At 40.9% G+C, this 26899-nt stretch overlaps 1 protein-coding gene across 1 annotated transcript in view; it reads right to left on the bottom strand.

Annotated features, from left to right (window-relative positions):
* The window catches only part of MDGA2 (MAM domain containing glycosylphosphatidylinositol anchor 2), a 448026-nt gene that overhangs the window by 255979 nt on the left and 165148 nt on the right, over positions 1 to 26899 (bottom strand). The window contains exon 6 of the mRNA XM_032214074.1: positions 11008 to 11277. Coding sequence (XP_032069965.1) covers positions 11008 to 11277 — 270 coding nt within the window. The remainder of the gene's footprint in view (positions 1 to 11007; positions 11278 to 26899) is intronic.

Genomic DNA, 26899 nt, shown 5'->3' with positions numbered 1-26899 from the left:
TTCAAAATAGTAGTTTAATAGTTTGCTCTAAGACTGGAGATAACACAGTTCTAATCCTCATGCCCTTCTGAAGCTCATTGGAGGAGGCTGGGCTAGTCACTAACTCACAGTCTAATCTACCTCACAAGGCTGTAATGTTGCTAAAATGCGGGAAGTGAGTCAACCATGCATATAGCACTGAGCTCCCTGGAGGAAAGGCAGGAAGCAATTCGAATCAATGAATAAACAACATAATAAATAAACCACCAAGGTGAATGGTGACTTTGAGATATGCATGGCTACTAGTCACTATATCAAGAACAGGGGTGCCAAATTCAATTTCATTTAGGGCAGCATCTGGGTTGTTTTTGACCACAGGGGGAACAGTGTGGGTGTGACCAGGGTGGACATGGCCAGCTTGACATCACTCGTGTCTGGAACATCTGGGGTGGCCCAAGAGCTCTGCCAGTGAAAACGGGTTCCTGAGCTCCGTTTCTGGCTGCAACAATCTCCTGCAACCCTCTGCAGGCAAAAACAGAGCTCAGGAGAGCTGCCCACTTCTCTCCCAAGCTGCATTTTCAATGGCAGAGGCACTGAGGGCCAGTCCTCCTCTCTCTGTGGACCAGATTTAAGCACCCCACAGGCTGGATCCAGCCCCCGGACCTTGAGTTTGACACCCCTGATCTAGAAGATAAAAATTGTAGTTTAATAGTTTGCTCTAAGACTCGATACAATATAGTTCTAATCCTCATGCACTTCTGAAGCTCATTGGAGGAGGCTGGCATAGTCACTAACTCACAGTCTAATCTACTAAAATCTACAAATGAAGACAACATGCCTCTGAATGATGATTGCTGAGGAATATTGCAGGATCCAATCTGGGTCAGTCACCAGGACCACAGGCTTAAGTCTTCTGAGCTTTTGGACTAGTGCTGAAACCCATCCTCAGGAAATTTCCCTCATACATTCTGCTAGAGAGAAGTTCCCTGAGGATGGGCTCCAGCATGAGTCTGAAAGCTCAGAAGAAAGATTAAACCTCTAGTCCCAGTGATCTCCCCTGATTGGATCCTGCAGTATTACCCTGAGATATGTTGATTTGCCTTCATTCACTTAGGAATGTCCCCAGGAGGATTCTCTTAGTTTGATAGTTTGTGCACCTTCCATTGCCATCCAGTTGACCTTTGTGTAAATAACAAATTATTTGTTAGATTCCACAGAGCTGTTATCAGCTGCTTTTTAATTCTATGCCAACATCTACTTGTTAGTTCTCAATGGCTTTCTTTCATTATGAAAAAAGGTTTCTGTTTTTTCTATCTTATTTTTTAGTGCTCTTAAGAATTATATTCATTGTTTGTTTGTGGCATTTTTCAGCTGACTATCATTGGGGCAGGAGAGGGTATTTTATTTTTGTCTGTTTACACAACTTCTCATTCCTGGCTACTCTCACTCTCTAATCAGGAAAAGAAGCAAGATAGGAAGGGTTTGCAGATGATGATGATGATGATGTCTTCTTTTGGGATTTAACTGAATGAGAGAAAGCCAGAAAGGCTGCAAAATGTTAGAGAAAAGATTGTACCATGAAGTATAGGATATTCACACATAAATCCTGTCCACCCTGTAATGAAGTACTTAGAACACCAAACTCTGAGTATGAGAATTTCACAGATAGTCTCTTCACCTTGAAAGCAATTCCAAAGTGATTTCTTTCTCATTAAATTGAATGAGAATTGATAGGGGAAAAAAGTTGTACAACATTAATTCTTCAGGGCATGCTTTCCCCAGTTTATGTTGTAATTGGCTTACTTCTTCTAAACTCACATAGAAAAGAGAGAAAAAAGACTAGAATCTTATTTTGAAACAGCTATGGAAGGTGCTTGGAAGAATTACATACCAGCTCTTCTCAGTAATACTGGTTACATAAAAGTCTAAGAAGGAAGGGGAAAGATGCAGTAACTGGATATGCCTAGTTTAATGAAAAGAAGGACTAGGGGAGACATGATAGCAGTGTTCCAATATCTCAGGGGCTGCCACAAAGAAGAGGGAGTAAAAACTATTCTCCAAAGCACCTGAGGGTAGAACAAGAAGCAATGGGTAGAAACTAATCAAGGAGAGAAGGAACTTAGAACTAAGGATAAATTTCCTGACAGTTAGAACAATTAATCAGTGGAACAGTTTGCCTTCAGAAGTTGTGAATGATCCAATATTGGAAGTTTTTAAGAAGAGTTTGGATAACCATTTGGCTGAAATGGTATAGAGTTTCCTGCCTAAGCAAAGGGTTGGACTAGAAGACCTCCAAGGTCCCTTCCAACTCTGTTATTCTATAAGATGTGAACAAGACTTTTTTTTTAATCCAAGAAGCCAAGGATAGGCAATCTGATCCTATAATTAATGACAAGGAATTATAGAAAAGGATAACTATTGGCAGAGGAACAATGTGCCTATCCTGGCTTCTATGATGCTTAAAAACTGTACACTTTTGAGGATGCTTGGATAACGAGGAAGATGTATTGCTGGGTGGTTAGAGTCTAAAGGTCTTTGGAAACCACATCCTAACATTTCCCAACTGGGCTCTCTTCCGATGTGCAAGAATTGTACCTCCCATAACTCCTGGTCACACTAGCTTTGGATTTTAGGCATTGTAATCCCAAGCCACCTGTGTCTATGTGTATGTGTTCCAGGATCGGGGAGGCTACCAATCTGTACTTCCTTGAAAACTGATGTAGTCTTTTAGCAATAGTCAACCAGTCCTGCCATCACCAAGCTTTTCTTTTATAAAAGAACAAATTCTGCTTCATCAGAATAAAATGTTCCAAACCGTGATTCAACCAGATTCCATAGGCAGCGGGACTCCAAGCCACAAGGAAGCAAAAATGGAAAGCATTAAGGATCAAGAGGCATCAGAGAATGGTAAAATAAAGTTTTGATTCATCATTCAATGTTTTCAGGGGAAATAACTTGGAGAAATCTGATGAGAGTTGGAAAAGCCATGACCTGATGTTATAGTTAAAAGACATTGGTCATTGTTTATACAATATGAGTGGGCTACTTGTAATGTGAATATATGGTTGGCTATAAGACATAGATCAGACTGGATCCATCTCCTTGAAGCCAAGAGCTATGTTAAAGAATACAGAATAACAGAGTTGGAAATGAGATCTTCTAGTCCAACTCCCTGCTTAGGCAGGAAACCCTACACCAGGAGTGGGTTGCTGCCAGCATTACTGCCAGTTTGGTGCATGCACAATTTTTCATGTGTGTGCATGCACAGTCGCCCATAATTAGGTTTGTGCATGCACATAATATTACAAAATGAAAAAAAAAAAAAAAAAAAAAAAAACATGCTGCGCCGACCAGGGAACCAGTTCAGAGGTATGACAGGCCTGGGTCACTGCCGGTCCTGGTGACCCAGGCAAGCAAACCACTACTGGTTCGTCCAAACCAGTAGGAACCCACCTCTGCCCTACACCACTTCAGACAAATGGTTATCTGATCTCTTCTTAAAAACTTCCAGTGTTGGAACATTCTTAACTTCTGGAGGCAAGTTGTTCCACTTATTAATTTTCCTCACTGTCAGGAAATTTCTCCTTAGTTTTAAGTTGCTGCAACCATTCTTCATATGTTTTAGTCTCCCGTCCTCTAATCATCTTTGTTGCTCTTCTCTGCACTCTTTCCAGAGTCTTCACATCTTTTTTACATCGTGGTGATCAAAACTGGATGTAGTAGAGGAGAGTGTTGTCTCCACCAAAGGATGTGCTCCATGAAAACTGACTAGATGTCAACTTATACCCTCAATATGACGCTATAGAATACTGCACACCAGAACAACTAAACACAAGGCCTACGGCCCTCGCGAGCTCCATTTTCACTGTCAGAAGGGTACAGGAGGCTGTCACAGATAAAAATGAAGCTTGGGAACACATTTTTGTTGGCAGAGCACTCAGGCTACCATAGGTGCCGACACAAGTGATGTTGAGATAGCCATGCCTACCCCAGTCCCCGAAACACAATGCTGATGTGGCCCATAATGAAATCGAGTTTGACACTCCTGCTCTAAGTGGTTTACAGAGTCAGCCTATTGCCCCCAACAATCTGGGGCCTCATTCTACTGACTTCAGAAGGATGGAAGGCTTAATCAACCTTGAGACAATGAGGATTGAACTCCTGGCAGTGAGCTGAATTAGTCTGCCATACTGCCTTCTAACAACTGTGACACCCTTATCTCTCTTTTCAGATTGCTCTCACGATGTAGTGAGTATACAACATGACTTTAAAGGACAGAGGAAGATCAGTTATCAAGACACCAATGGAAGAGTCAAGGTCAAGAAAGACTTGCAAGATTAAGTTACTATAGCTGTTTTAAATTATATTTAGGTCTGCACAGTAACTGTTTCTTAGTCTGATCTATTTCCTAGGGTTGATATCAATCTTTTCAAGTTGCAACGTGCTTCCCTTCTTTCCTCTTTTATCTTTATCTGAATTGCTTAGGTAATGGTCTTTTCCACTGGCCTTCAAAGCTACATACTTGCTACACATGGGGCAGCAGCAGCAACAACACTCTCCAATGGCAGGTAAAGATAATGAGTAATGAAAGATAGTTAGACTCCATACTTGGGACAACAGTGAAGGGGGAGAGTCAGAGAAATGATCTGACATCACGACGATATGACGTGCTACCTCGGAGCTCCAAGATCGCAGTCAACACTTTTGCCGCTGGACGTTCCATTTGGACCTAAACTGTCCCGAATAAACAGTGACAGAGAAGAGTACATCTTGCTGATCTCAGGGACATTGCAAAGTCCCTGATTGATCCAAGAGAATCTCTTCTTGTCGGTGACAAAAAGCACAGCCTCAAGCCGCTGAAGTCGGGACAGCTCCGCAATGGGAGGAAAGAGAAAGTGTGTCTATATGGTGAGGAAATCTTATTTTTATAAAAGACTGCCCAAAAAAGATTGAAGTTAAATTAAATTGGTAAAGAACAGGAAATAAGCAGTGAAATTAAGCGTTATTGGATAGTGTGTTATCTTTTATTATTTTATTTTTTTCTATTGATGGAAGTTTTGTGAATATATATATATATATATATATATATATATTTACTTTTTAAAGTGAAAGTATCAGATTTTCTTCTTCTATTTCTTTTTTTACCTATGGATTAAATATTTTCCTTTATTTCTACAATACTGGTTTGGATGGATTCTTTCTTTCTTTTTTTTTCTTTTTTTTTAAGAACTTTGTTTCTTCTAAGCCTGAAACATAAAGAAGATATAACAGGAATATAAAGAAAGTACTAATCTTAGAGGGAAAATAAGTTACACTGCCACTTGGAGGTTGAGACCTGGAAACATTGCTTTTTCTTTTTCCTCTTTGATCATTTTGACCTTGCACTTCAAAGGCATCAGCTTGTTTATAGAGAAGAGCATGGGTTGTTTACGCAGGTGCTCTCTAGATGCTTGTTGATAGCTGGAAAGAAGTGAAAACAAAGATTTGTTTTTAAACTAGAATGGCGGTGTTTACTAATTGGAAGAATGGCACGACTTCAAAAAGAAACCATAACATTACAACATATTATGTTTGGAATTCAAAAATTATTAGAAACAACAGAGAGAATTGAGAAGAGATGGGAAAATATTGAAAATATAAATTTTAATGTGATAAAACCTGATGGAAAAATGGAAGATATTCAGCAAATGGAAAAAGTGGAGGCTAGTGTCTTAAAAACCCAAGGGAAAAAATGAACAAAGAGGCAAGATAACCGTGGATATTGGCAGTGAACTGAGTGTGGTTGGAAATGGAAAGAGTGGAACAACGAAAGGGAAGATAGATGGAAAGGTGCTTTACTACAGATTTCAAGGTATAGAAGAAGAAAAAAAGAGAAGAATGGATGGACTTAAGGAGAGAAACTTTCACAAAAACACTGATAATCAAAGATAAGCTGATTAAAGAAGCTGATGGAGAGTTTCGAGATCGTACAAAATATGTAACAAGCAACAAGTTGCGAAGAGAAGTCCAAACAAATTTGATTAAGGAAATAATTAGAAGACTAATTCCACAAATGGCAAAAGAAATAGGACTACACTATTACTGGAAAGACACAGGTTGAGATATGAAAATTAATAATAAAACAATATTTAAATTTAGTTAAAATTAGAGCATTATGTTAAAAATGTAGTGATAATAATAAAGTTAGTAAATAATTGATAATGATAACAATGTATACATATGTATTGGTTTGATAACAGAAAATTTGGTATAAATTTTAAATGGTGAAAAAAGGGGGAAAAGTAAGTTAAACAGTAAAACTATTGTTAAATGAATGACTGATAATAATAATAATAATAATAATAATAATAATAATGTAATAATTTGTATTGACACGATAAAAGGTAAATTGGATATAAATTGTAAACAATGATTAAGAAAAGAGGTCTATTTTTGTTATTAAACATAATTAATTTTTATTTTGAATATGTTATAAATGTATAATGTGGTTGGATCATATTGAAAATATATAAGGGAATGCCACTATGTGGTTTGTTTTAAATTTTGGAATGTTTGTTATAAAGGGATGTTAAAACAATTATAGTCATATGAAGGATGAGGTATGATGATAGCAATATATATATAAATATATGTGATGTAAAATACATAACTTGATATGAATCATAGGTGATGATTGTGGAAGGGATTCACAAAGGTTCTTTTTAACCAATTGACACACTTTCTACAATTTGTAATGGAAGATGATTTTAAGGTGTTTGTCTTTATTCAAACAATATTTTTAATTAAAAAAAAAACAGTGAAGGTGGAGAGTCAACCTCTGTTTCCTATTCCCAACAATAACATCATAAATGATGCCCCCCACTCTTATATGACAGGACTTTGTTAGCCTAATTTTTGAGATGTGGCAAAGATAATTTGTTAGGCAGCAATGTTTGACTGACCTCTTCTTTGGAGGGCAGGACAAAAGTTCATCCCTGCCAAGATGGGGAAGAGAAAATGGGATGGTGGGGTGGGAATTGGTCAAAATTATGGTAGTAGCTTCCATGCATTATTAGGGATTTAAATCTGCTTCTCTGTTGTCTGCATCCACCAAAGTATCCATCACATCACCCAACCTGACAATCCCCCTCCTTCTCCCCGTCTCCCCAGGTCTCAATGTTATCAACCTGATCTACTACAAACTTCAAAATCTGGATGTTAACAATCAAACAGGGGGAAATGGATGGAAACTGTTCTATCTAAATCATGTCATTGACGTTGAGCCTCACACTGAAATAATTCAAAACTCTCCTTTTGAGTTCTCTCTTGCAAAAGGCCGAAGCAAGCAATTCACTGCCAAGATGATGGGGGTAGCAGGGCAGAAAGAGCAAAACAAGACTCCAAGGCATGAAATAATCATAGCTGGAGAGAAGAACATATAGCTGCAGAAATCTACATTGCCATTAAGTGCCTAAAGTGCCTCACTGCTGAGTCATCAAGAAGGGCGTTTTTGCTTTTGTGCCAAGTCAGATGGAGGTGAAGAACAAATATATTTAGCACAATCACACAATCTACAAAAATTGGAGGGGGGGATGCTGCCTAAAACAATACCCAGAAGGAAGAGAAACTATGTCCTGAAATATCTTCAGTCTTATGAAATTTACAGGTAAACAACCCCAACTACAGGCTTGTAGGATAACAAACCATAGATGTTTTGAAGCTGGTTTCCTTAAGTTGCTTTCATGCAAGAGAAGAAAAAAATGTCTGGAAGACAACCTTGCAGTGATCTGTTGGTTTTAGATGAAAAAGTTGTAGTTCACCCTCATATCAGTGCAGATCCTTGTTGCTTATTATGGTAAACTGAATAGGAACCGGGGGAGGGTCTTGAGCGGAATTTATGGATTGACTTTCAACTTGTCACACCTGAGGAAGTGGACAAGGCCATGGGAGCTGTGAGCGCCTCCACTTGCGTGCTGGACCCGTGCCCCTCCTGGCTGGTTGCTAACAGCAGAGAGGTGACACAGGGCTGGATCCAGATGGTAGTCACCACCTCTCTTCGGGAGGGGACCTTCCCGCTCCTCTTAAAGGCGGCGGTGATGAGACCCCTCCTGAAGAAGCCGTCCTTGGATCCAGCCATTCTAAGTAACTACCGTCCAGTCTCCAACCTCCCCTTTGTTGGGAAGGTTATTGAGAAAGTGGTGGCCTCTCAGCTCCGGCGGTCCTTGGATGAAACCAATTATCTAGACCCCTTTCAGTCTGGATTCAGGCCTGGCTACAGCACGGAAACTGCTTTGGTCGCGCTGATCGATGATCTCTGGAGAGCCAGGGACAGGGGTTATGCCTCTGTCCTAGTGCTCCTTGACCTCTCAGCGGCCTTCGATACCATCGACCATGGTATCCTTCTGCGGCAGTTGCAAGAGGTGGGAGTGGGAGGCACCGTCCTTCGGTGGTTCTCCTCCTACCTCTCGGACAGGTCGCAGTTGGTGTTGGTTGGAGGGCAGAGATCGACCCCTAGGGCCCTTAAGTATGGGGTGCCGCAGGGTTCGGTCCTGTCCCCCCTCCTGTTTAACATCTACATGAAGCCACTGGGTGAGATCATTCGGCGGTACGAGATAAAATACCACCATATGCGGATGATACACAGTTGTATCTGTCTGCCCCGTGCCAACTCAGTGAAGCGGTTGACGTGATGTGTCAGTGCCTGGAGGCTGTTAGGGTCTGGATGGGTGTGAACAAGCTTGCACTCAATCCCGACAAGACCGAGTGGCTGCTGTTTTTCCCTCCCAATAATTGGCCTTGTATTCCAACTCTCAGGCGGGGGGTGAAATTATACGCCCCTCAGACAGGGTTCGCAATTTGGGAATCCTCCTGGATCCACAGCTGACTTTAGAGCATCATTTGTCAGCTGTGACCAGGGAGACATTTGCCCAGGTTCACCTGATGCACCAATTGCGTCCCTACCTGAACCGGGAGGCACTTAGAATAGTCACTCATGCCCTTGTGACTTCAAGACTGGACTACTGTAATGCGCTCTACATGGGGCAGCCCTTGAAGAGCATTCGGAGACTGCAGCTTGTCCAGAATGCAGCCACGCAAGCGATTGTCGGTGCACCTCGGTACACCCACGTCACACCTATCCTCCGCGAGCTGCACTGGCTGCCTATTTGACTCCGGATGCACTTCAAGGTGCTAGTCATTACTTTTAAAGCCCTACATGGTATTGGACTTGGGTACTTGAGAGACCGCCTTCTGCCAATTACCTCCTCACGACCGATTAGATCCCCACAGATTAGGCCTCCTCGGGATTCCATCAACTAGCCAGTGTTGTTTGTCGACCCCCCGGGGGAGGGCCTTCTCTGTGGCTGCTCCAGCCCTCTGGAACGATCTCCCCATGGAGATCCGGACCCTCGCCACCCTTCAGGCTTTCCACAAAGCCGTTAAAACCTGGCTGTTCTGGCAGGCCTGGGGCTGATGTGTTCCCAGCCCCACTCGAATTGTTGCGGCTGTTGATGAGTTTTTAATCTGTTTGTATTTGTCTTTTTGTCTTTTTGTTTCCCCTATTTAGTTTGTTAGCCGCCCCGAGTCCCCTCGGGGAATAGGACGGCATACAAGTTCAATAAAACTAAACTAAACTAAACTAAACTAAACTAAACTAAACTAAACTAAACTAAACTAAACTAAACTAAACTAAACTAAACTAAACTAAACTAAACTAAACTAAACTAGGAAGATTCCATAAAGAGAAGGCTTGAATTAAAATATCATCTGGAATGTGTTGGCCATAGGGATGCAACATAATAGATGCTCTTCATGTAAAAAAAAATCTAAATTTCAATCTTCTTCATCTTCTAGTAGTTTTATTAAAATACTAAAATCTTGGAAGGCTACTGCCAGATGATATGGCCCAAATGATCCTGGGGTATATTATTAACCTATTGTCAGGGTTCCAAACAGCATCCTTCATCAAATAAGAATCTGAGGCTAGGAGTTCCTCAAAATTCAAATTTATTAAAGAAGCCATAAAGTTGGCACATCTGGGAAAACCTGAATCTGAGAGCTTCCAGGTTCAAGACTCTGCCTCGGCACCCACATGTCCCTCACATGGTCCAATCAGGCACTGTCACAAAGGAAGATTCCTCCCATCCATGACAGCCCAGTTATAGGGACAAGATGACCTTGACTCTCTGAGAAGGAATGTTATTATGGCTACATATCTCCCATGTTCCACACAATCCCCCTCCCAATTTCCCACACTGGAATATGTTTGAACATGTGATGGGCTTGAGGCCCAATACAAAGATGGCTTCCAAACCTGACACCTATTCAATTTACACACTACCTTTCCATTAAAAAGAGCAAAAATAATATTATCATCCTTAAAATTAATACTAAAGATGATTAATAATTAAAAGTATAGCAAAAAAAAGGTGCATTTTTACAGAAGAGGTGCCTTCCATTAAGTAGAATTTTGTCATAGGGGTATTTCAGAGAAGACTCCCCTGCAAGTTTTAACATACAGACAAATTCAAATAGGAACAAAGGTCCCTTGGATGGTCAGTTCAAGCATTTATGGATTTATTTTTTTCCTGTGAAGTAATTGACAACAATTACAGATCTTTCATACAGGCATCACATCATCCCTTTATCTTTCACTATCTACCAGTCTTTCTGGGGTAGTCTTATGTGAAGTATATTTGAACCATCTGGATACGATCTAATTAAAATGTAGACCTGTATGGCAGCTTCTTGCAGTACTAAACTACTAAACAACTCTCTGTAGATAACGTGTCTCTATAAGTAAGCAGAAATCAACAATATCTCTTATGTACATAGACATTTTTAAAAACAACGGAAAAAATAATCCCTCAAAACATAGCAGCATATTTGTTCTCATGAATATGTTCCAGTTTAAAAAAAAATAGAAGTATTTATTACATGATGTTAAGAGAATAAAAGACCTTTATAGAAAAATCCAGTTTAATCATCCCACAGCTGCTTAATCTGATGATACTTGTACAATGTATAAGTATAATTGTAGAAAACTCTTACCTCGGACAATGATGTTGGTGGACTTCTTTGCTGGATTCCCCACATTGTTGTTGGCAATGCAGCTATAGGTGCCAGCATCATCAGAATTGATAGCAGGGATGGTCAACGTCCCACCTTTCAGTATTATCTTCTCAGGTAAGGTACCCACAGATCTTACCCAGGTTAGGGTTGGGAGTGGCTCACCACCTGTTGTGACACAAACCAAAGTGATGGCTTCTCCAGGGTTCACCACAATGGGATCATCCACCAACAGCTTGATTGAAGGAGAGGCTGTAAATAAACCACAATGATAAATTAGTCCCGGTTCATCATTTTATAAATAAATATATCACTTGTCTCATTAAGATAGCTATGTCATTTCCCAGGCCCATATAGCTGATTAAACACATTGCAGACCAGATACTATGTTCATACCATTCTCCATTCTCCAATGTAGTGCACAGCCCTATCACTGACTCCAATATGATTGTATTGTGAGAAATGCCACATAATTTATATTTCGGAGCCACTATTTGCCCCTTCCACACTCCCACGCACACAAGGAATGTGAATGCTTTAGCTCAATAACATTTCCCATATATTTACTGATCAGGAGAGGGGAAAAATCCTAGACAGATACAAATCTATGAACGGTATAGAAAATGAAAGAATAAATAACACTTTAGGGAAGAAAAAGATTATAAGCAAGGAGACTCCAGTACAAAGTAGTTTTCAGGGTTCAACCTTCACCTGTCCTGAAGGTTCCAGAAAGGGGGAAACATTTCTGTTCAAGATTATTGGTTTCAGTGGCAGGTTGTTCTTATTGTCAATATCCTTCTTCTCGGTAACTTGAACTCAGTAAATTTAGTCCTGTCCTCTGGATCAAGTGAGAAGGAGAATTTGCCTTCTCCTACATGAGAAACCTTCAGGCTTTTGAAGGTGATATTGTATTCCCTTTCTTTTCCAGCTACTGGCTCAGCTTCTAGTCCCTTCACATGTTCCTCATAACATTTATTTCCTTACACTGCCTTTATTTTCTTTCCCTGAACTCACTCTGCTGTTCCTACTAAGGCTGTGCAATTTTGATATTTGATTCAATAAAAGCATTCGATTGAAAACAGTTGAGCAAAGGCAGTCTGAGGGAAATGGGTGATTTAGAAATATGAAATAGAAATAAATAAAACAAATAAAAGCAATGTAACACTCTCCCCTACTTCTAAAAGAAAAGCAGTCTACTACTCTCTTTTAAGTGCTCCCAAGGACTCCCCCAACTATTTCTATAGCCAGAAAAGGCATCTGTAACACAGTGTTCCTTGTTAAGGCAAACTGCATCTTGCAGAAGCAAATCCAGCCTCCTCTTCACAGGCCTAATTCCTACATTCTTCTACTTGCTTACTTACTTAATAGAATTATAAGATCATCGAGTTGAGCACTGAAGTCTAATCACAGATCTCTACATCCAGTTAGAATTGATTGCGCACATACAGTGACATCAAGATGCAAATTACATAAAGTATTGCAGGCAAACTCTGCCCACAGCCTGGAGTTTGATCCTGATAGGACTCATGTTGATTCAGCCTTCCATCCTTCTAAGGTTAGTAAAATGAGGACCCAGATTGTTGGAGACAATATGCAAATAATGTTTACATTGTAAACCACCCAGAGAATGTTGTAAAGCACTATAGGGAGGTATACAGTACAGGCTATTGCTATATAGTACTACATTCCTACAATGTAATGTAGTATGTATGTAATGGAATAATGTGGTAGGTAATACAATGTAGTATGCATGTAATGTAATAAGTAACATAATCTAATATGTATATAATGTAGTAATAGTAGGACTGTATTACTATTTCCTTATCTTGTCTATTATCTTCTACTATCGGTATTGTATGATTATATTACTTTGTTGTTTGTATGTACACTAAGAGCTTATGCACCGGAGACAAAGTCCTTGTGTATCCAACCTCACTGGGCCAATAAAGAATACTCTATTCTATTGTCCAGCTCAAATAGGGGGTGCACATTCATTACATCATGACGTGGGACTGCCCTTCCATGAGAGTATCTGCCTGTTCTACCAGGTCTGAAAGGGTAGAGCCATGATGGTGAAGCTATGGTATGGGTGCCAGAGGTGGCATGCAGAGTCCTCTCTGTGGGCAAGTGCGCCATCACCAGCTACTCTTCTTGTTTCCAGCATGCCCGAAGCTGGTCTTTGCAGGTGCTGGAGCACTGAAAAACGGCCTGAAAAAGGCCTAGAAAACATCCTGAAAAATCCAGACATGTGTGCGCCGGCACACTGGTTTTCAGGTTCCTGGTGCTCTGGTGTATATGAAGACCAGCTGGCCAACATTCATACATCCATATTCCAGTTACTCAGTGCCAAAAAGGTTCACCATCACTGGGGTAGGGAAAGCATGTTCAAAGTTCTTACTCTATAATTTTGCCACCTAGTGGAATCTTGGAAGCATGCCTTTTCTGAGGCTGCTGATACCTTATGGAAAACCTTTATCTCAGTGAGTTGGCAGGTACTCACCTGCTTATCCTTCCAGAAGGTCATCAAGATCTGGCTTTTTACCCAAGCTCTGGGACAGAATGAGGATATCAGGAGCTGTCTGTGAGGCATCCCAAAAGGACCACCGAGGAGCCGGTAATTTATTCTTATTTTATGATTTTATAGTTATGAGGTTGTATTGTTGTGAGTTGGTTTTAAGATGGGTGGACATATAAATCTTTTAAATAAGTAAATAAGAATGTCATGGCTCATATTTTGTCACTCACACAAGTTGCTTCCCCCTGGACATACTCATGGTTCAACTCTTGAACAACACAGGAATTCAATCCCAAAGCATCACGGAGAAATATCTGTCCAGCTTCTGTTCCAACATACACCAGCAAAGAAATGCCTATAACCAGTTATTTAAAGCATTTATTAAACTCTTGGAATGACTCACACAGATCAATCATATGCCCTTCTTTGTCCTCAGACTTAACAGCCAAAAGGATGGAACTTACAGCAGTGTTTTTTACAGGACACATCAAACTTCAAACTATTTGATCACACTTGTATGAAAATACTCTATAGTTCAGTGTTATGCAACCCTGCCAATGAGACTACCTGAGTAGGCCATGATTAGATTAACCACAGGAAAGTAGTTGGAATCCAGTGAAAACAAAATGGAAACCAGAAGCAAAAAAGAAAACAAAAGCTCATGTAAGTTGCAGTTCTTGAAATGACTAGCTGGGGCAAATATCTTCAGTAGTTTAATATAGCTATTCTCTAAGTAGAAGAGGAAGAATCATTCTCCTTCTCTCACCATTTGTTTCCAAGCCTGCTGTTGCCGTTACGGATAGATGAAAAGTAAGACCAGTCATCTTAGCAATAAACAATAATGTGTGGGGACCAGAAGACAAGAAAAACCCAATATGTGACAAATTATGAACAAGCATTGTCTCACATGGTTGGCCTGTTGGCTGAATTGTGTTGTTTTCTTTAGGAAGAAACATAGCTCTGAAGCTCTGCCTCAACCCATGCCCGACAGCCACATTCTTCTGGATGGCTAGATTGTGGCACCTTCCTACCCCCACGCTGTGTGGCATGTGCCCTTTCTAAAAATGCTGTGCCACAAACACACTCGATTGCTACAGAGAAGAGCTCAAAAGCATGAAGAACAAAAGATGATGCCCAGCTGAAAACCGCAGCTTTGCTCAGTTTAATGGGTCTCAGAATGCTTCAGATGAAAGCTTGTTGTGCGTCAGGGGAAGGAGGGGGTCAAAGAGGGTCACGGTAAAGAAAAAAGAATGCATGGTGCCTATTTCATCCCAAAGCACTCAGAAATAACAACTGTGGGGGAATAATGATAGATGGCGTGTCTTGGAGGGAGGAAATATGTACAAAGGGCCTAAGAGGTCGAGCTGATACTAAGTAAACAGGAAGACAACATGCACACACACACACACAAACCAAAATCATGCCATTATATATCCTCAAAGCCACAAAGGCCTTACTAAAGGCACAGAAATCAAAGAAAAACAGTAGGCCCGAGCCACTTAGAAACTGTCGGATACAAAATCCTCTAATGACAACACAAACTGTGTTGACGTATTGCCACCTGGATTGCTCATGGGGAAATCTGTGATTAAAAAAAAGTCAAGATGGAAGCCATGATTGTATGCTTCATGCTCGGCCTGTAGTTTATGTGTGTCACTTTTCTGAGGTGAAAAGTGAGGTACAAATGCAATGAAAGAAAGATTAAATATAAGCAGGTGGGTTTCCAGGATGGAGGGGGTGCATTCAGTCTGAGTATTCAATCAATTCAATTGATTATCAATTCAATTTATTACAGTCTTAGACCAGAACAAATAAAAACACTCTGTAAATATACTTGTACTTGTACTTGACGCCTCTTCACCCATCGTGGGTATAGGCGACTTCCATGGAAATTTGACGCCACTGTAATGGATACGGCGATCCATGGAAGCTGTTTCAGCTGGATATACCCAAGGGGACGCCAGTCCCAAGGGTCGACAGAGCCCGATTGGTGGGAACGGGGGGCACCACGTGAAGGCCGGGTTGTCGTTTGATAGTTGAGAGGCTTTGCAATAAGCGTTGCAATGTATATTTTGCGCATCAACTATCCTTATTGTAAATATACAATAAAAAATTCTAGTATAAAAAAATAAACAGCTAAAATGTATGATACAATCCAGTCTGTCAATTATATGTGGTCTAACTACACTAAAATTACAATCTATAAACTGTGCGGCCCATAGCCAGTTTAATACTAAAAAGGGAAAGGAATAAGCAGGTTTGCCACATTTGTGGTATAAAATAGCTATGGTGGATTAGACACGTGTTTCCGACGAATCCCGAAGGCTGCTGCACAGATTCTAGCCACCTGCACTGTAGTTATGGGCTATTTGTCATTAATCAGCCACTGGAGATAAGCAATGTTGGAACAGCCAGGATACTTAGCAACTATTGGAAGCATTTAAAAAAAAAAAAAAAAAAAAAAACCTCTGTAAAAGGAACATTGAAGGAGTATGTGACCAATGATCTCCATCTCTCCTGAGCTACAGGAACAGAGTCTTTCAGTCAATGGTACCTTTTTATACTTGCTATACAGGACTGCCGATGGAAGCACATGGCACCGTGCAAGCGAAAATGCTTTCCGATGGTTTGCTGACTCCAACTGGCTAAGAGAGCTGACAGGAGTAACAACATATCTAATGGCCTCTGGAGCGAGTCTGAATATTATGTGTGAGAGAAAGAGAATGAAGACAGCTTCTTCTCCTGGCTGTTCTTCAGAATAGTTAACAGAGCATGTTGTAGATGCAGATTGTCGAATCCTTAGTTTGGCAAGATTGATGCAAGCCCAAACCCAAGAATTATATGTAGTGAACCTTCCAAGCTCTTCCAAATTCTAATTATTTAATACCTATAGACTGATGCTGGAGAAGAGTCCTGCATTTTTCGTGGACAGCTAAGATGAATCAATAAGCAAGTACTGGATAACATAACACAAGATATATCACAAGAAAGACAATTCACAAAACTATGCCACTTATTTTGGCCATGCCATGCATGGGGATTCACGGGAGAAAGCAATTACATTTGGAGTTAGTTTGTCGTAAAAGGAAATCAGACTACCAAACAACATGGTGGCTGGATACTATCAAAGCTGAAACCAGCCAGAGTATATATATATATAAAATCAAGAATGTAGTGCAAGATCAGAAGAAGTGAAGCGTGTTGCCCCATTCACTCACATGTCAGTGTGATTTATGGAGGGTTTTATTTGTTTTCCCCAAGCAGTTGTATTCATCTGGTTTTATGATTGATCCAACCAAAGCCAGCAACAAGCAAGTCCAGATTAATTTCTCAGGCAATGGCCAATTAGTCCATAACACAAACAGCACGCTGCTCAAACAGTAAATCCAATAATCAAACATAAAGCCCTAAGGCAAAACTGAAAGTACATCCATGTTAGCTCATGGGGTATAGTAATTCCGACTCAGGAAACACAAATGACCACATAGCCACAGCCCATACATGTTGCTTCCAGCAACACCTCCCTTTGCCCGTTATGCTAAATAGCTCCCTGTGCAACCTATCAAGAGGGCTGGGCCTTTTTCCCAAGCAATTTGGCAGACCCCCACTTCTCTGCCCTGCATGCTCTGAGATCAACTATGGCAGACAGCTGCTCCCCCTCTTCTTCACTGGCCTGCAAGCTGTTCCCAACCGAAGCCTGTTCTTCCGGCAGTTCAGGGTCAGTAATTCCTGACGTAACAGGAATGATTTTGTCCCCTCTCGAATTGGCCTCTGAAGGTCGGAGAAATAATCACATGGAGAGACCTGGGCAACAGGATTGCCGAGAGTTGGATACAACTGAATGGATAATATCATCATTATCATTACCTACAGATAAAGTCTTGCCAGACTGAGAATTCTACTATTTGCATCTACAATATATTCTGGACTAAATGACCTCTAAAGTTCCTTCCATGAAATCATTCAGTATGTTTGCTGAATGTACAAACAGAAGCAGAATGAATGTGGCAAAAGACAGCAAAGGATATATATATATATATATATATATATATATATATATATATATATATATATATATATATATATATATATATATATATATATATATATATATATATACACACACACACACACACACACACACACACACACACACACATACATACATATATACATATATATATATATATATATATATATATATATACAGAGAGAGAGAGAGAGAGAGAGAGAGAGAGAGAGAGAGAGAGAGAGAGAGAGAGAGAGATAGGCACCTTGGGTACAATCCCAGTCTGAACAACACCTGAACACCAACGGCATTAACCAAATCAGCATCAGTCAGTTGCAAAATGTACCTTGACTCAAAAGAGCTCAGATCCTGCAACACCATCAAACATCCACATCTGCCTATCTCAGGTCCTTGGGAAGGACTTGTTAGGCAGACAAAAATGCCAAATCTAATCTAAACCTCTGGCCGACTGTGTGACATACCATAATAAGTGGATAAAAATGCCAAATCCATACCTTTAATTGCATCAATAATCCACTTCTGCCCATCCCAGGCCCTTAGGAAGGACTTGATAATTGGACAAAAACGTCAAATCCATTCTGAATGTCTGGCTGACTGTGTGACAAACCATAATAATAAATCACTATGGTCACTTTGTCTCATTTGTGCAACATTCCTGTAAAGTAGACTGGTACGTTTACTGTCATATTATACACAGGAGTCTGTGGGCTAACGATGCTTCCCAAAGGTCATTTTTGTGGGAAGTATGCTTAAGCTAGCCTTCTTCTGCAAACCATGTTATTTGGGGATGGTGAAAGTTAGCAATAGCAATAGCAATAACAGTTAGACTTATATACCGCTTCATAGGGCTTTCAGCCCTCTCTAAGCGGTTTACAGAGTCAGCAATTGCCCCCAACAACAATCCGGGTCCTCATTTTACCCACCTCGGAAGGATGGAAGGCTGAGTCAACCTTGAGCCTGGTGAGATTTGAACCACCGAACTGCAGATAACAGTCAGCTGAAGTAGCCTGCAGTACTGCACTCTACCCACTGCGCCACCTCGGCTCTTAAAGTCCAACAGCTAGTTAAAGTTTAGTTAAAGACTTTAAAGTTAAAGTCCAACAGCTCTGAAGGATGCCCACTGTCTCATATTTTTTTGCTTCTCAATGTGTGGCCAGCATATATTCTTCCCCAAGCGGGGCGGGCACCATGAATGAAGAGCAATGGCACCTGTTAGGGAAAAGAACAGCATCTTGTTGTTCGTGACCCAGTGTGATGCCTCTCGCTTGCCAGACGGAAGACCAGATCTCTTATTAATGCCAGCAGTAATTGCCTCTGACACAGAGCGTATGCAGAGGCCAAAGAGCTGCCCCCGCTCCAGTACCTGCCATCCGCTAAGCAGCACATCAAGCGAAGGAAGCTTAGCAGTGGACAGACCTCAGAGGTTTGGAAAGATTCCCCAGTAGAGCTTACGGGTGAGCTTGGGCATCAATCAAAAGAGGCAGGGTGGGGACCCGCTTCATTTTTACATGAGCAACTGTCAAGAGAACGACAGCACAACAAAACCCAAGAGACAGCATTTGTGCCATGTTAGCAAATGCAGGCCTAAACAGCTGAGCTGGCACCATTACATTACACCAGATTGTCGAATTAACCCATTTGCTGCAGTATTAGAATATATTCCAAGTATCAAATGTGAACAGGTCACAAAATAGGGTAGGTCACCAAAAACAAAAACCCAGATACATAGACAGAATCCCTAAAAGGGATAAATCCATTCAAGCTTATCACACCATATAAATGTCAATTAAGTGGGTTGTACAATCCAGCTAAGCAATGTGGTTTTGATTTGTAACATCTTTGCCCTTGTTATTCCAAGTCAGTTCCATACCATTTCCCATTTAATGTGTTCAAGATGAGCATAATTAGTTTTTTTTAAGTGTTTTCCAAATGTTTATTCTCAAGGTACATTTTTTTTATTAAAAAAGACAGAAATGTGTACTGCTATTCTAAAAAAGAAAATATTTGTACTAAAATCTTGCATGAAAATAAAAGTGAAACTTTAAAAAGATACATTCCCCTCTCCCTCTGCACATATTGTACACATTGATGTAGACTGCAGTGGTGGGATTCTAATTTTTTTACTATCAATTCTGTGGGCGTGGCTTGGTGGGCATGGCAGGGGAAGGATACTGTAAAATCTCCATTTCCTACCAATAAGTTGGGACTCGGGAGGCAGCGAATAGATGGGGGCGGGGGCCAGTCAGAGGTGGTACTTACTGGTTCTCTGAAATACTCAAAATTTCCGCTACCGGTTCTCCAGAACTGGTCAGTACCTACTGAACACCATCTCTGATGCAGAGTCGCAAAAAAATAAAAGTCAGGGTTTCCCTTGTCCAGTCGTTTCTGACTCTGGGGGTGGTGCTCATCTCTATTTCTTAGCTGAGGGAGCCAACATTGTCTAAAGATATTTCCGTGGCTATGTGCCCAGCATGACTATACACTGAGGGACATGGAATGCTGTGACCTTCCCACCAAAGTGGTACCTATTTATCTACTTGCATTTTCATACTTTTGAACTGCTAAGTTGGCAGGAACTGGGGCAAATAATGGGAGCTCACCCCAAAGCCTGGCTCTAGTGTCTCAAATCTAGTCTGTCAGATTTCTAATCTTTAAGCACTGAGCCATCAAACACTATTTCTTTTTTTTCCCCTCTGATTTTATTACATAGCACATAGGTAAAGGTTCCCCTCACACATATGTGCTAGTCATTCCTGACTCTAGGGGGTGGTGCTCATCTCCATTTCAAAGCCGAAGAACCAGCACTGTCCGAAGATGTCTGTGTGATCATGTGCCTGCCATGACTAAACGCTGAAGGTGCACAGAACACTGTTACTTTCCCATCAAAGTTGTCCCTATTTTTCTAATTGCATTTTTACATGCTTTTGGACTGCTAGGTTGACAGAAGCCGGGACAAGTAATGGGAGCTCAGTCCATTGCACGATACTAGGGATGTGAACCACCAAACTGCCAACCTTCTGATTGACAAGCTCAGTGTCTCAGCCACACAGTACATAGGTTTTTGGAAAATATGATTCTCCAGTAAAAGGGCACAGAAGATGCAAGTGCTACATTTAACTCCCAAGAAATTACATTAAAGGAGGCCTTTATTGATTAAGTATTGAAAAGCTAAAGAAGCAGAAATGTCAGGGCTGGAATGAATATATAAATAACATTCAAACTTTTTCCAGTGGATACTTGAAAGATATTTCACTACTTCTATCCATACCTTATCCTTATCCATACCTCTAAGATGTCTTTGGATCCCTGAATTCTCACATGACATCATCTTTTCTTAAAAGATGCTAGAAATTATAATCACAATACATTTGGTGAAATCTAGTTGAAGATGGCTGTGACATAGGATCTCCCTTACTTTCTCCTATTTTCTCTTGAACTCTGAAAGAAGAATGGGATATCCCAGGTATTGAGAGGAAAATTTTCCTTTTGAGAGAAATGGAGATTACCACATCAGATATGAATGAGAGAGCCAACCCAATGGTCAACTGTCAAATGACACATTTCCTTACCAATGAAAGGTTGGGTATGTTAGTAATTTTTTTTTATTTTTTTATTTTTTCCTCTCCCTAGTAATAATATATTTTATTCTCCTTATTAAAAATAATAATCCTTTTTTTTTTAAAAAAAATCCTTAACTAAGAATTAAAGGAGTTTCAGAGCTAAGCAACTTCTTGTTGCTTGAAGAAATAATGTCTTCATTGTACATCCAGATACACAAACCATACATCTGCATGGACATATTGCTCAAACTATATTAAACAATTCTTTAAAGCATCACTAGTGGATGATCTTCCACCCTTTTTTAAGAAGAAAATTTTGATAAAATGTCTTGATCCTGAATCAAGAGAGTGAAAGCCCAGGCAATTTTTTTTTCCAATCTGGATAGCAAAGAGAGAAAGACTGTTTGTGGTACATGTAAGGCATCACTTTTCAGGAGATCGCACATCCTAAAGAAACCTATCAGAATCTTTCATCGATCATAAACATCACAAGAGAAATTGCAATCTGAGTAAAAGAACAAAGTATTTAATTCACCTGCACTGTATTTTCAAAACAAGTGTTAACAAGAGATTAGTGGAACCTTTTTGAACTAACAAATTTTACTAATAACTAGTGGATAACCTGGTGTTACCTGGGTATTTGTTTGTAGGGGGAAAATGTCTGGTCCAAATGTAATTTCTAATTTTGGATTTTCCCCCTTACCATAGGGAGCCCACTTTGGAGTACTGTGAAGCCATTACCAAGGCAACTCCACTGCACTGTACAGAAGAAGCCATTTTACAGCAGTACAGTAGAAGCCATTTTAAGGCACAATAGGCTGTATCTTAACAGAACACACACCCCAAGGGGTGTTAAGGATGTCTCCCCCCCCACAGTATTTGTTTCCAGAGAGTAAGTCATCTGTGTACCAAGTTTGTTTGAAATTGCTTGAGGCATTCCAGAGTTATGCCGTACATGAAACAACAGCTAAGCTCAATAGAGGCAAGAGGGTCAGAAAGGTCTTGCTTGCGGAACTCAGCTGAGAACCACTGACCCTAAAGATCCAATTAAAACATCTATCATCTCAAGAACACATTCTGTTAAGGAAGGATAAGATGATGGTCACAAATTAAGATATCTCGTCTATGCAGGAGAAACCAAAGAAAAAATATATGCCACCAAGGAAGGGAGGGAGGGAGGGAGGGAGGGAGGGAGGGAGGGAGGGAGGAAGGAAGGAAGGAAGGAAGGAAGGAAGGAAGGAAGGAAGGAAGGACAGGATAAATGTGTACATCACATAATAGTTTGCTACAGGAAAAATTGTTGCAGACTAGGGACCCAGAGAAGAAAAAGAGTGTCTCAAAATGCATACGCTAGAATTGCACCCAAACAAGTGTATTATTTGTTGTTGTTTCTGTCGAGTTGATCAACCAAAAGGATCTGTATTCATTATAGCCCATTCATAAAAAAGCACTATTAGGCAATGCTTTTTACAAACAAGCAAATACACTTTGTTAAAAGAAGTGTGGTTTTATTGTGTCTTATCCATATAACCTTCGTGTTACAAAACACTCTCACTTTATCTGTGAAAGGGATCTGTACATGTGTTGAAATGAAGCAAACACTGAATTCAACAAGGTGAGACAGTGTAAGTCAGAAGCATCCATTTCTACTTCCCAGGATACAAAACGTTTTTGTCAATTCATTTAACTTGCTGTCCCAGCCATCAGATTCTAAAACCCCAGGAATGTTTTAGATAAGGAGAAAGAAACATTTCACATCTAGAAGCTGCCCTTGTAGTCTCAGGACCTTTCATGAAGTGCTTTTGTGATCGCAGGTAGTTCTCAACTTACAACGGTTCATTTAGTGACTGATCAAAGTTACAACAGCACAAAAATGTGACATGATTGTTTTTCACTCTTACAACCAGTGCAGTATCCACACGATCACGTGACCAAAATTCAGATGGCTCCTATCTATGACAGTTGCAGTGTACTGGGGTCATGTGACCCCCCCTTTTACGATTTTCTGACCAGCAAAGTCAATGGAGAAGTAGAATTTACTTAACAACTGTGTTACTAACTTAACAACTGCAGTGATCCACATAACAACTGTGGCAAGAAAGGTCATAAAATGGAGAAAACTGCATTTTAAAATGTCTCACAGCCACATAAATTTTGGGCTCAATTGTGGTTGTGTCAAGGATTACCTGTACATCCCATACCTATCCAGTTTTCCTCACTTCCTGTTGTGACCCGCCAGCGGCCAGCAGAGCTGGCAGCAGAGTCGGACAGTGAGGAGGTTGGGGAGGAGCATGGGCCAGTCCTGGAGGCTGAGGACGGCTTGGATGAGGGCTGTATGTCGGAGGAAAAGACAGGGCCGAGGCTGTCTGGCAGTGATCAGGTGCCTACAGACTTAGACAGCAGTGCGGCAGAGGTGAACAGTGAGTGCCCCTGCGCAGAGCTGCCAGAAGGAAAGAACAACTCAGAAATCAGGGTCGACTTGGGAGTAAAGTCACAGGTGGAAGGTGTCTGGCCCTTCCCATAGGACATAAAAGGAAAATGAAAGGGGAGTGGGCTTTTGCAGGAAACAATTCGTTCTTTCGTGGAGTGTGAAGATCTGTCCATGAATCTCAGGGACTCTGTGTCCAGTCTTTCCTTGCACAGCACCTCATTTGGAAAATATTTACATGGCAGCTTTCCAAGATAGATAAGGTCTGTAGTCATAATTGCTCCTTTGAAAGACTGTTTGCCAGGCCTTGCTGAATGTGATTGAGAGGAATTCACATTTGTTTAATAAAAAGGGGTTTTGTAGGGACCAGGACTCTGCTTTGTGCTTTTTGAGGAAGCCAATACTTCCCTCCTTGTCCTGATTCCCCATTATCATAATTTTCATTTCCCTAATTAAATTCCCAATAAATTTCCTCTTTTTTAGATTTCCTCTTTCCACTTTGGTTTTGCAACCTCTTCTATCATGTATAGACTTAGGGCCTCCTTCTAAAAGGGGTCTAGCATTGGTCTTCCTTCTTCAGCTTTGGAATCCTGATCCACTTGTGACGTAACTAGGCATCCCACCTCTTCTGCGATTATTCTGAAAGGATTCGCTCATTCAAAGATACAGCAGCAACCACTTGCTTTTAGCTTCCATTGACCAGGAAGTCATTTTTTTCCCCACTTACTCTTCCTCTGAAGCAGTGGTGGGTTCCTACCGGTTCAGACTGGTTCGGCTGAATTAGTAGTGGTTTGGCAGCCTATGTACAGTGACCCAGGTCTGCCAATACCCTGAACTGATTCTCCCGCCGGCACTGTAGGAACCATCATTTTGGGTTTTTTTTTTGCTTCTGCACAAGCACAGAACAATTTTAATCATACTGCACATGCATGGGCGGGCAGCACACACATGAATGAACCGGCAGTAGTGACTGCCAGAACCCACCCCTGCTCTGAAGCAGCTAATAATAGCAATGACAATTGTACTTGGACTTATATAGTGCTTTGTAGCACTCTCTGGGTGTTTTACAGTGTCAGCATATTGCCCCCAACAATCTGGGTCCTCGTTTTACCAACCTCATAAGGATGGAAGGCAGTCAGGATCGAACTCCAGACTTTGGGCAGAGTTAGCCTGCAATACTGCATTCTAATCATTGAGTTACTATGGCTTGTAGTATTAATAAGACAGGCAACTTATGATACTCTAGAAAGAGCATACTGCTAATGGTTAGAATATGAATGACTAAAATGGGTGGGTGGTTTTCATCAGAGACATTTAGCATTAAAATGTATTCATACTATGCAAAAAGAGAAGCAGACATACACTGGAATACAATCTTTGGTAAGGAGGCCATTTAAGACAAAAAAAATTTCCTCCCTTGAAATGTAAGAAGCCTGGAAGTAATGTGTTTTCTGATTCTTGTATTTGCAGAAACATGACAGATGATAGATGAAGGTGAGACACACTGTAGGTTAGAAATGAACCCTGCGACATGAGCCTAAGATAAACATTCAGAAGGAAAAGTCTACTCTGAGTTTCCAAATCAAGGCTGAATCTTAATATGTGGGTTTCAGGAATAGCATATTGTGCTGGCACTGGGACATCTGCCACACTATCACAAATCATTACATATTTGCTAGATTGACTCTTTGCACATGTGCCTTGTTGGTCAACAGAGGCACATGAATGCTAAATGAAGTGAATTCTGGCTCTTAACAAAATCCAAAGAATAGTAGTTAGCAGTGATGGGATTCAATTTTTTTTTACTACCAGTTCTGTGGCCGTGGCTATGTGGGCGTGGTGTGGCTTTGTGGGATTGGCAGGGGAAGGATGCTGCAAAATCCCCATTCCCTCCCCAATCCTGGGGGAAAGTTACTGCAAAATCCCCATTCTCTCCCCACCCCACTAACCTGCTTTCCAGCTCCATTCTCCTGTTCAGAGCAACAAAAGAAGATCAGCTGGGAGGCAGCAGGGGAGGGGCCAGCCTATTAGCCGGTTCTCCAAACTACTCAAAACTTCCGTTACCAGTTCTCCAGAACCTGTCAAAACTGGCTGAATACCACCTCTGGTAGTTAGGCAGCGGGCAGTAGTTAGGCAGTAGTTAGCATTCTGGCTGGGGAATCGTGGGAGTTGAAATTCACACTTCTTAAAGTTGCTAAGATTGAGAAACTTTATCCAATACCCAAAGGGGGGTAGAAAGTTTTCCATTTTTCTATGTTTTAATACTTAAACTCTATAGTGTTAATGAGTGTATGCAGCTGTTTATTGAGATACTCCCCCCCCCCCCCAGTGCTTCTTGGAAATCTGATCACAGAATTCTGATATGAGAGAAACGTCATTATAGAACGAGTACTGGGGCTTTTTATATATCAAAGAACTGAAAAGGGAAGATATATGCCAGCTATTTGGCGCAATGGATCATAAACATCCAACCTCTAGCTTTTGAAAAAGGCCAGAAGCCAGAGTGATTTGTGATCCTGACTACTGTAGAATAGACAGTTGCCATTTAAGTACATTTCCCCCTCAATGTGCTATATTTGCCTACATGTTTTGCATTGTTTGTGTTGTTGTTTTTATCTTGCCTTTTCATATATACACAGCTCAAAGCTATGAACATGCCTAATGCTTCTGTTTCCTATCAATCAAATATTTATTTTAGTCATAGACCACCATAAGAAGGGTGAAATACAATTAATAATTTTAACAACTAAAAAAATATAAACGACACAATTTTTAAACACGTCTGTGTGTGTGTGTGTGTGTGTGTGTGTGTTTGTTTGTTTGTTGTGGGTTCCAGATCTCATTGCAACCGGTACGGTGCAATGGGGCCCGGTGTCCATATGAACATGCACATTGCCCGCATGCCTCCTTACCTCTACCAACGCCTCAATGAGCCTCCGTGCTGCTTGGTGGAGCACCACGCAGGCGCCGTGCGCTCCATGTGCAAAAGCACCAAAGAGCTCAAATACAGGTAAGGAGCTTGGGTGGGCAGGTGGGCCCTCCAGAGCACCGTACCAGAACGGTACCCCGTGCTCCGGGCAGGCACCAGAATACCCGTATTGGGGCGTACCGCCTGCAACCCACCACTGGTGTGTGTATTTATATCTAATCTATCAAAAAAAAAATATCTAAAAATACTAAAGTGGTAAAAAAAACCATAAAAAATAATATGTGGCTAACTAAATTTATCATTACAAAATATCCTGCATTCTGTTTTCCCCACAATAACAATCCTGTGAAATGGGACAGGCTGAGATAGAGTGACTGGCCCATAGTCACCCAGCAGCTTTTATGCCTAGTGT

This window comes from Thamnophis elegans, chromosome 1 (genome assembly GCF_009769535.1).
Source record: "Thamnophis elegans isolate rThaEle1 chromosome 1, rThaEle1.pri, whole genome shotgun sequence".
In the NCBI taxonomy this organism is placed as follows: Eukaryota; Metazoa; Chordata; class Lepidosauria; order Squamata; family Colubridae; genus Thamnophis; species Thamnophis elegans.
This window is presented reverse-complemented; position numbering and strand designations above follow the sequence as displayed.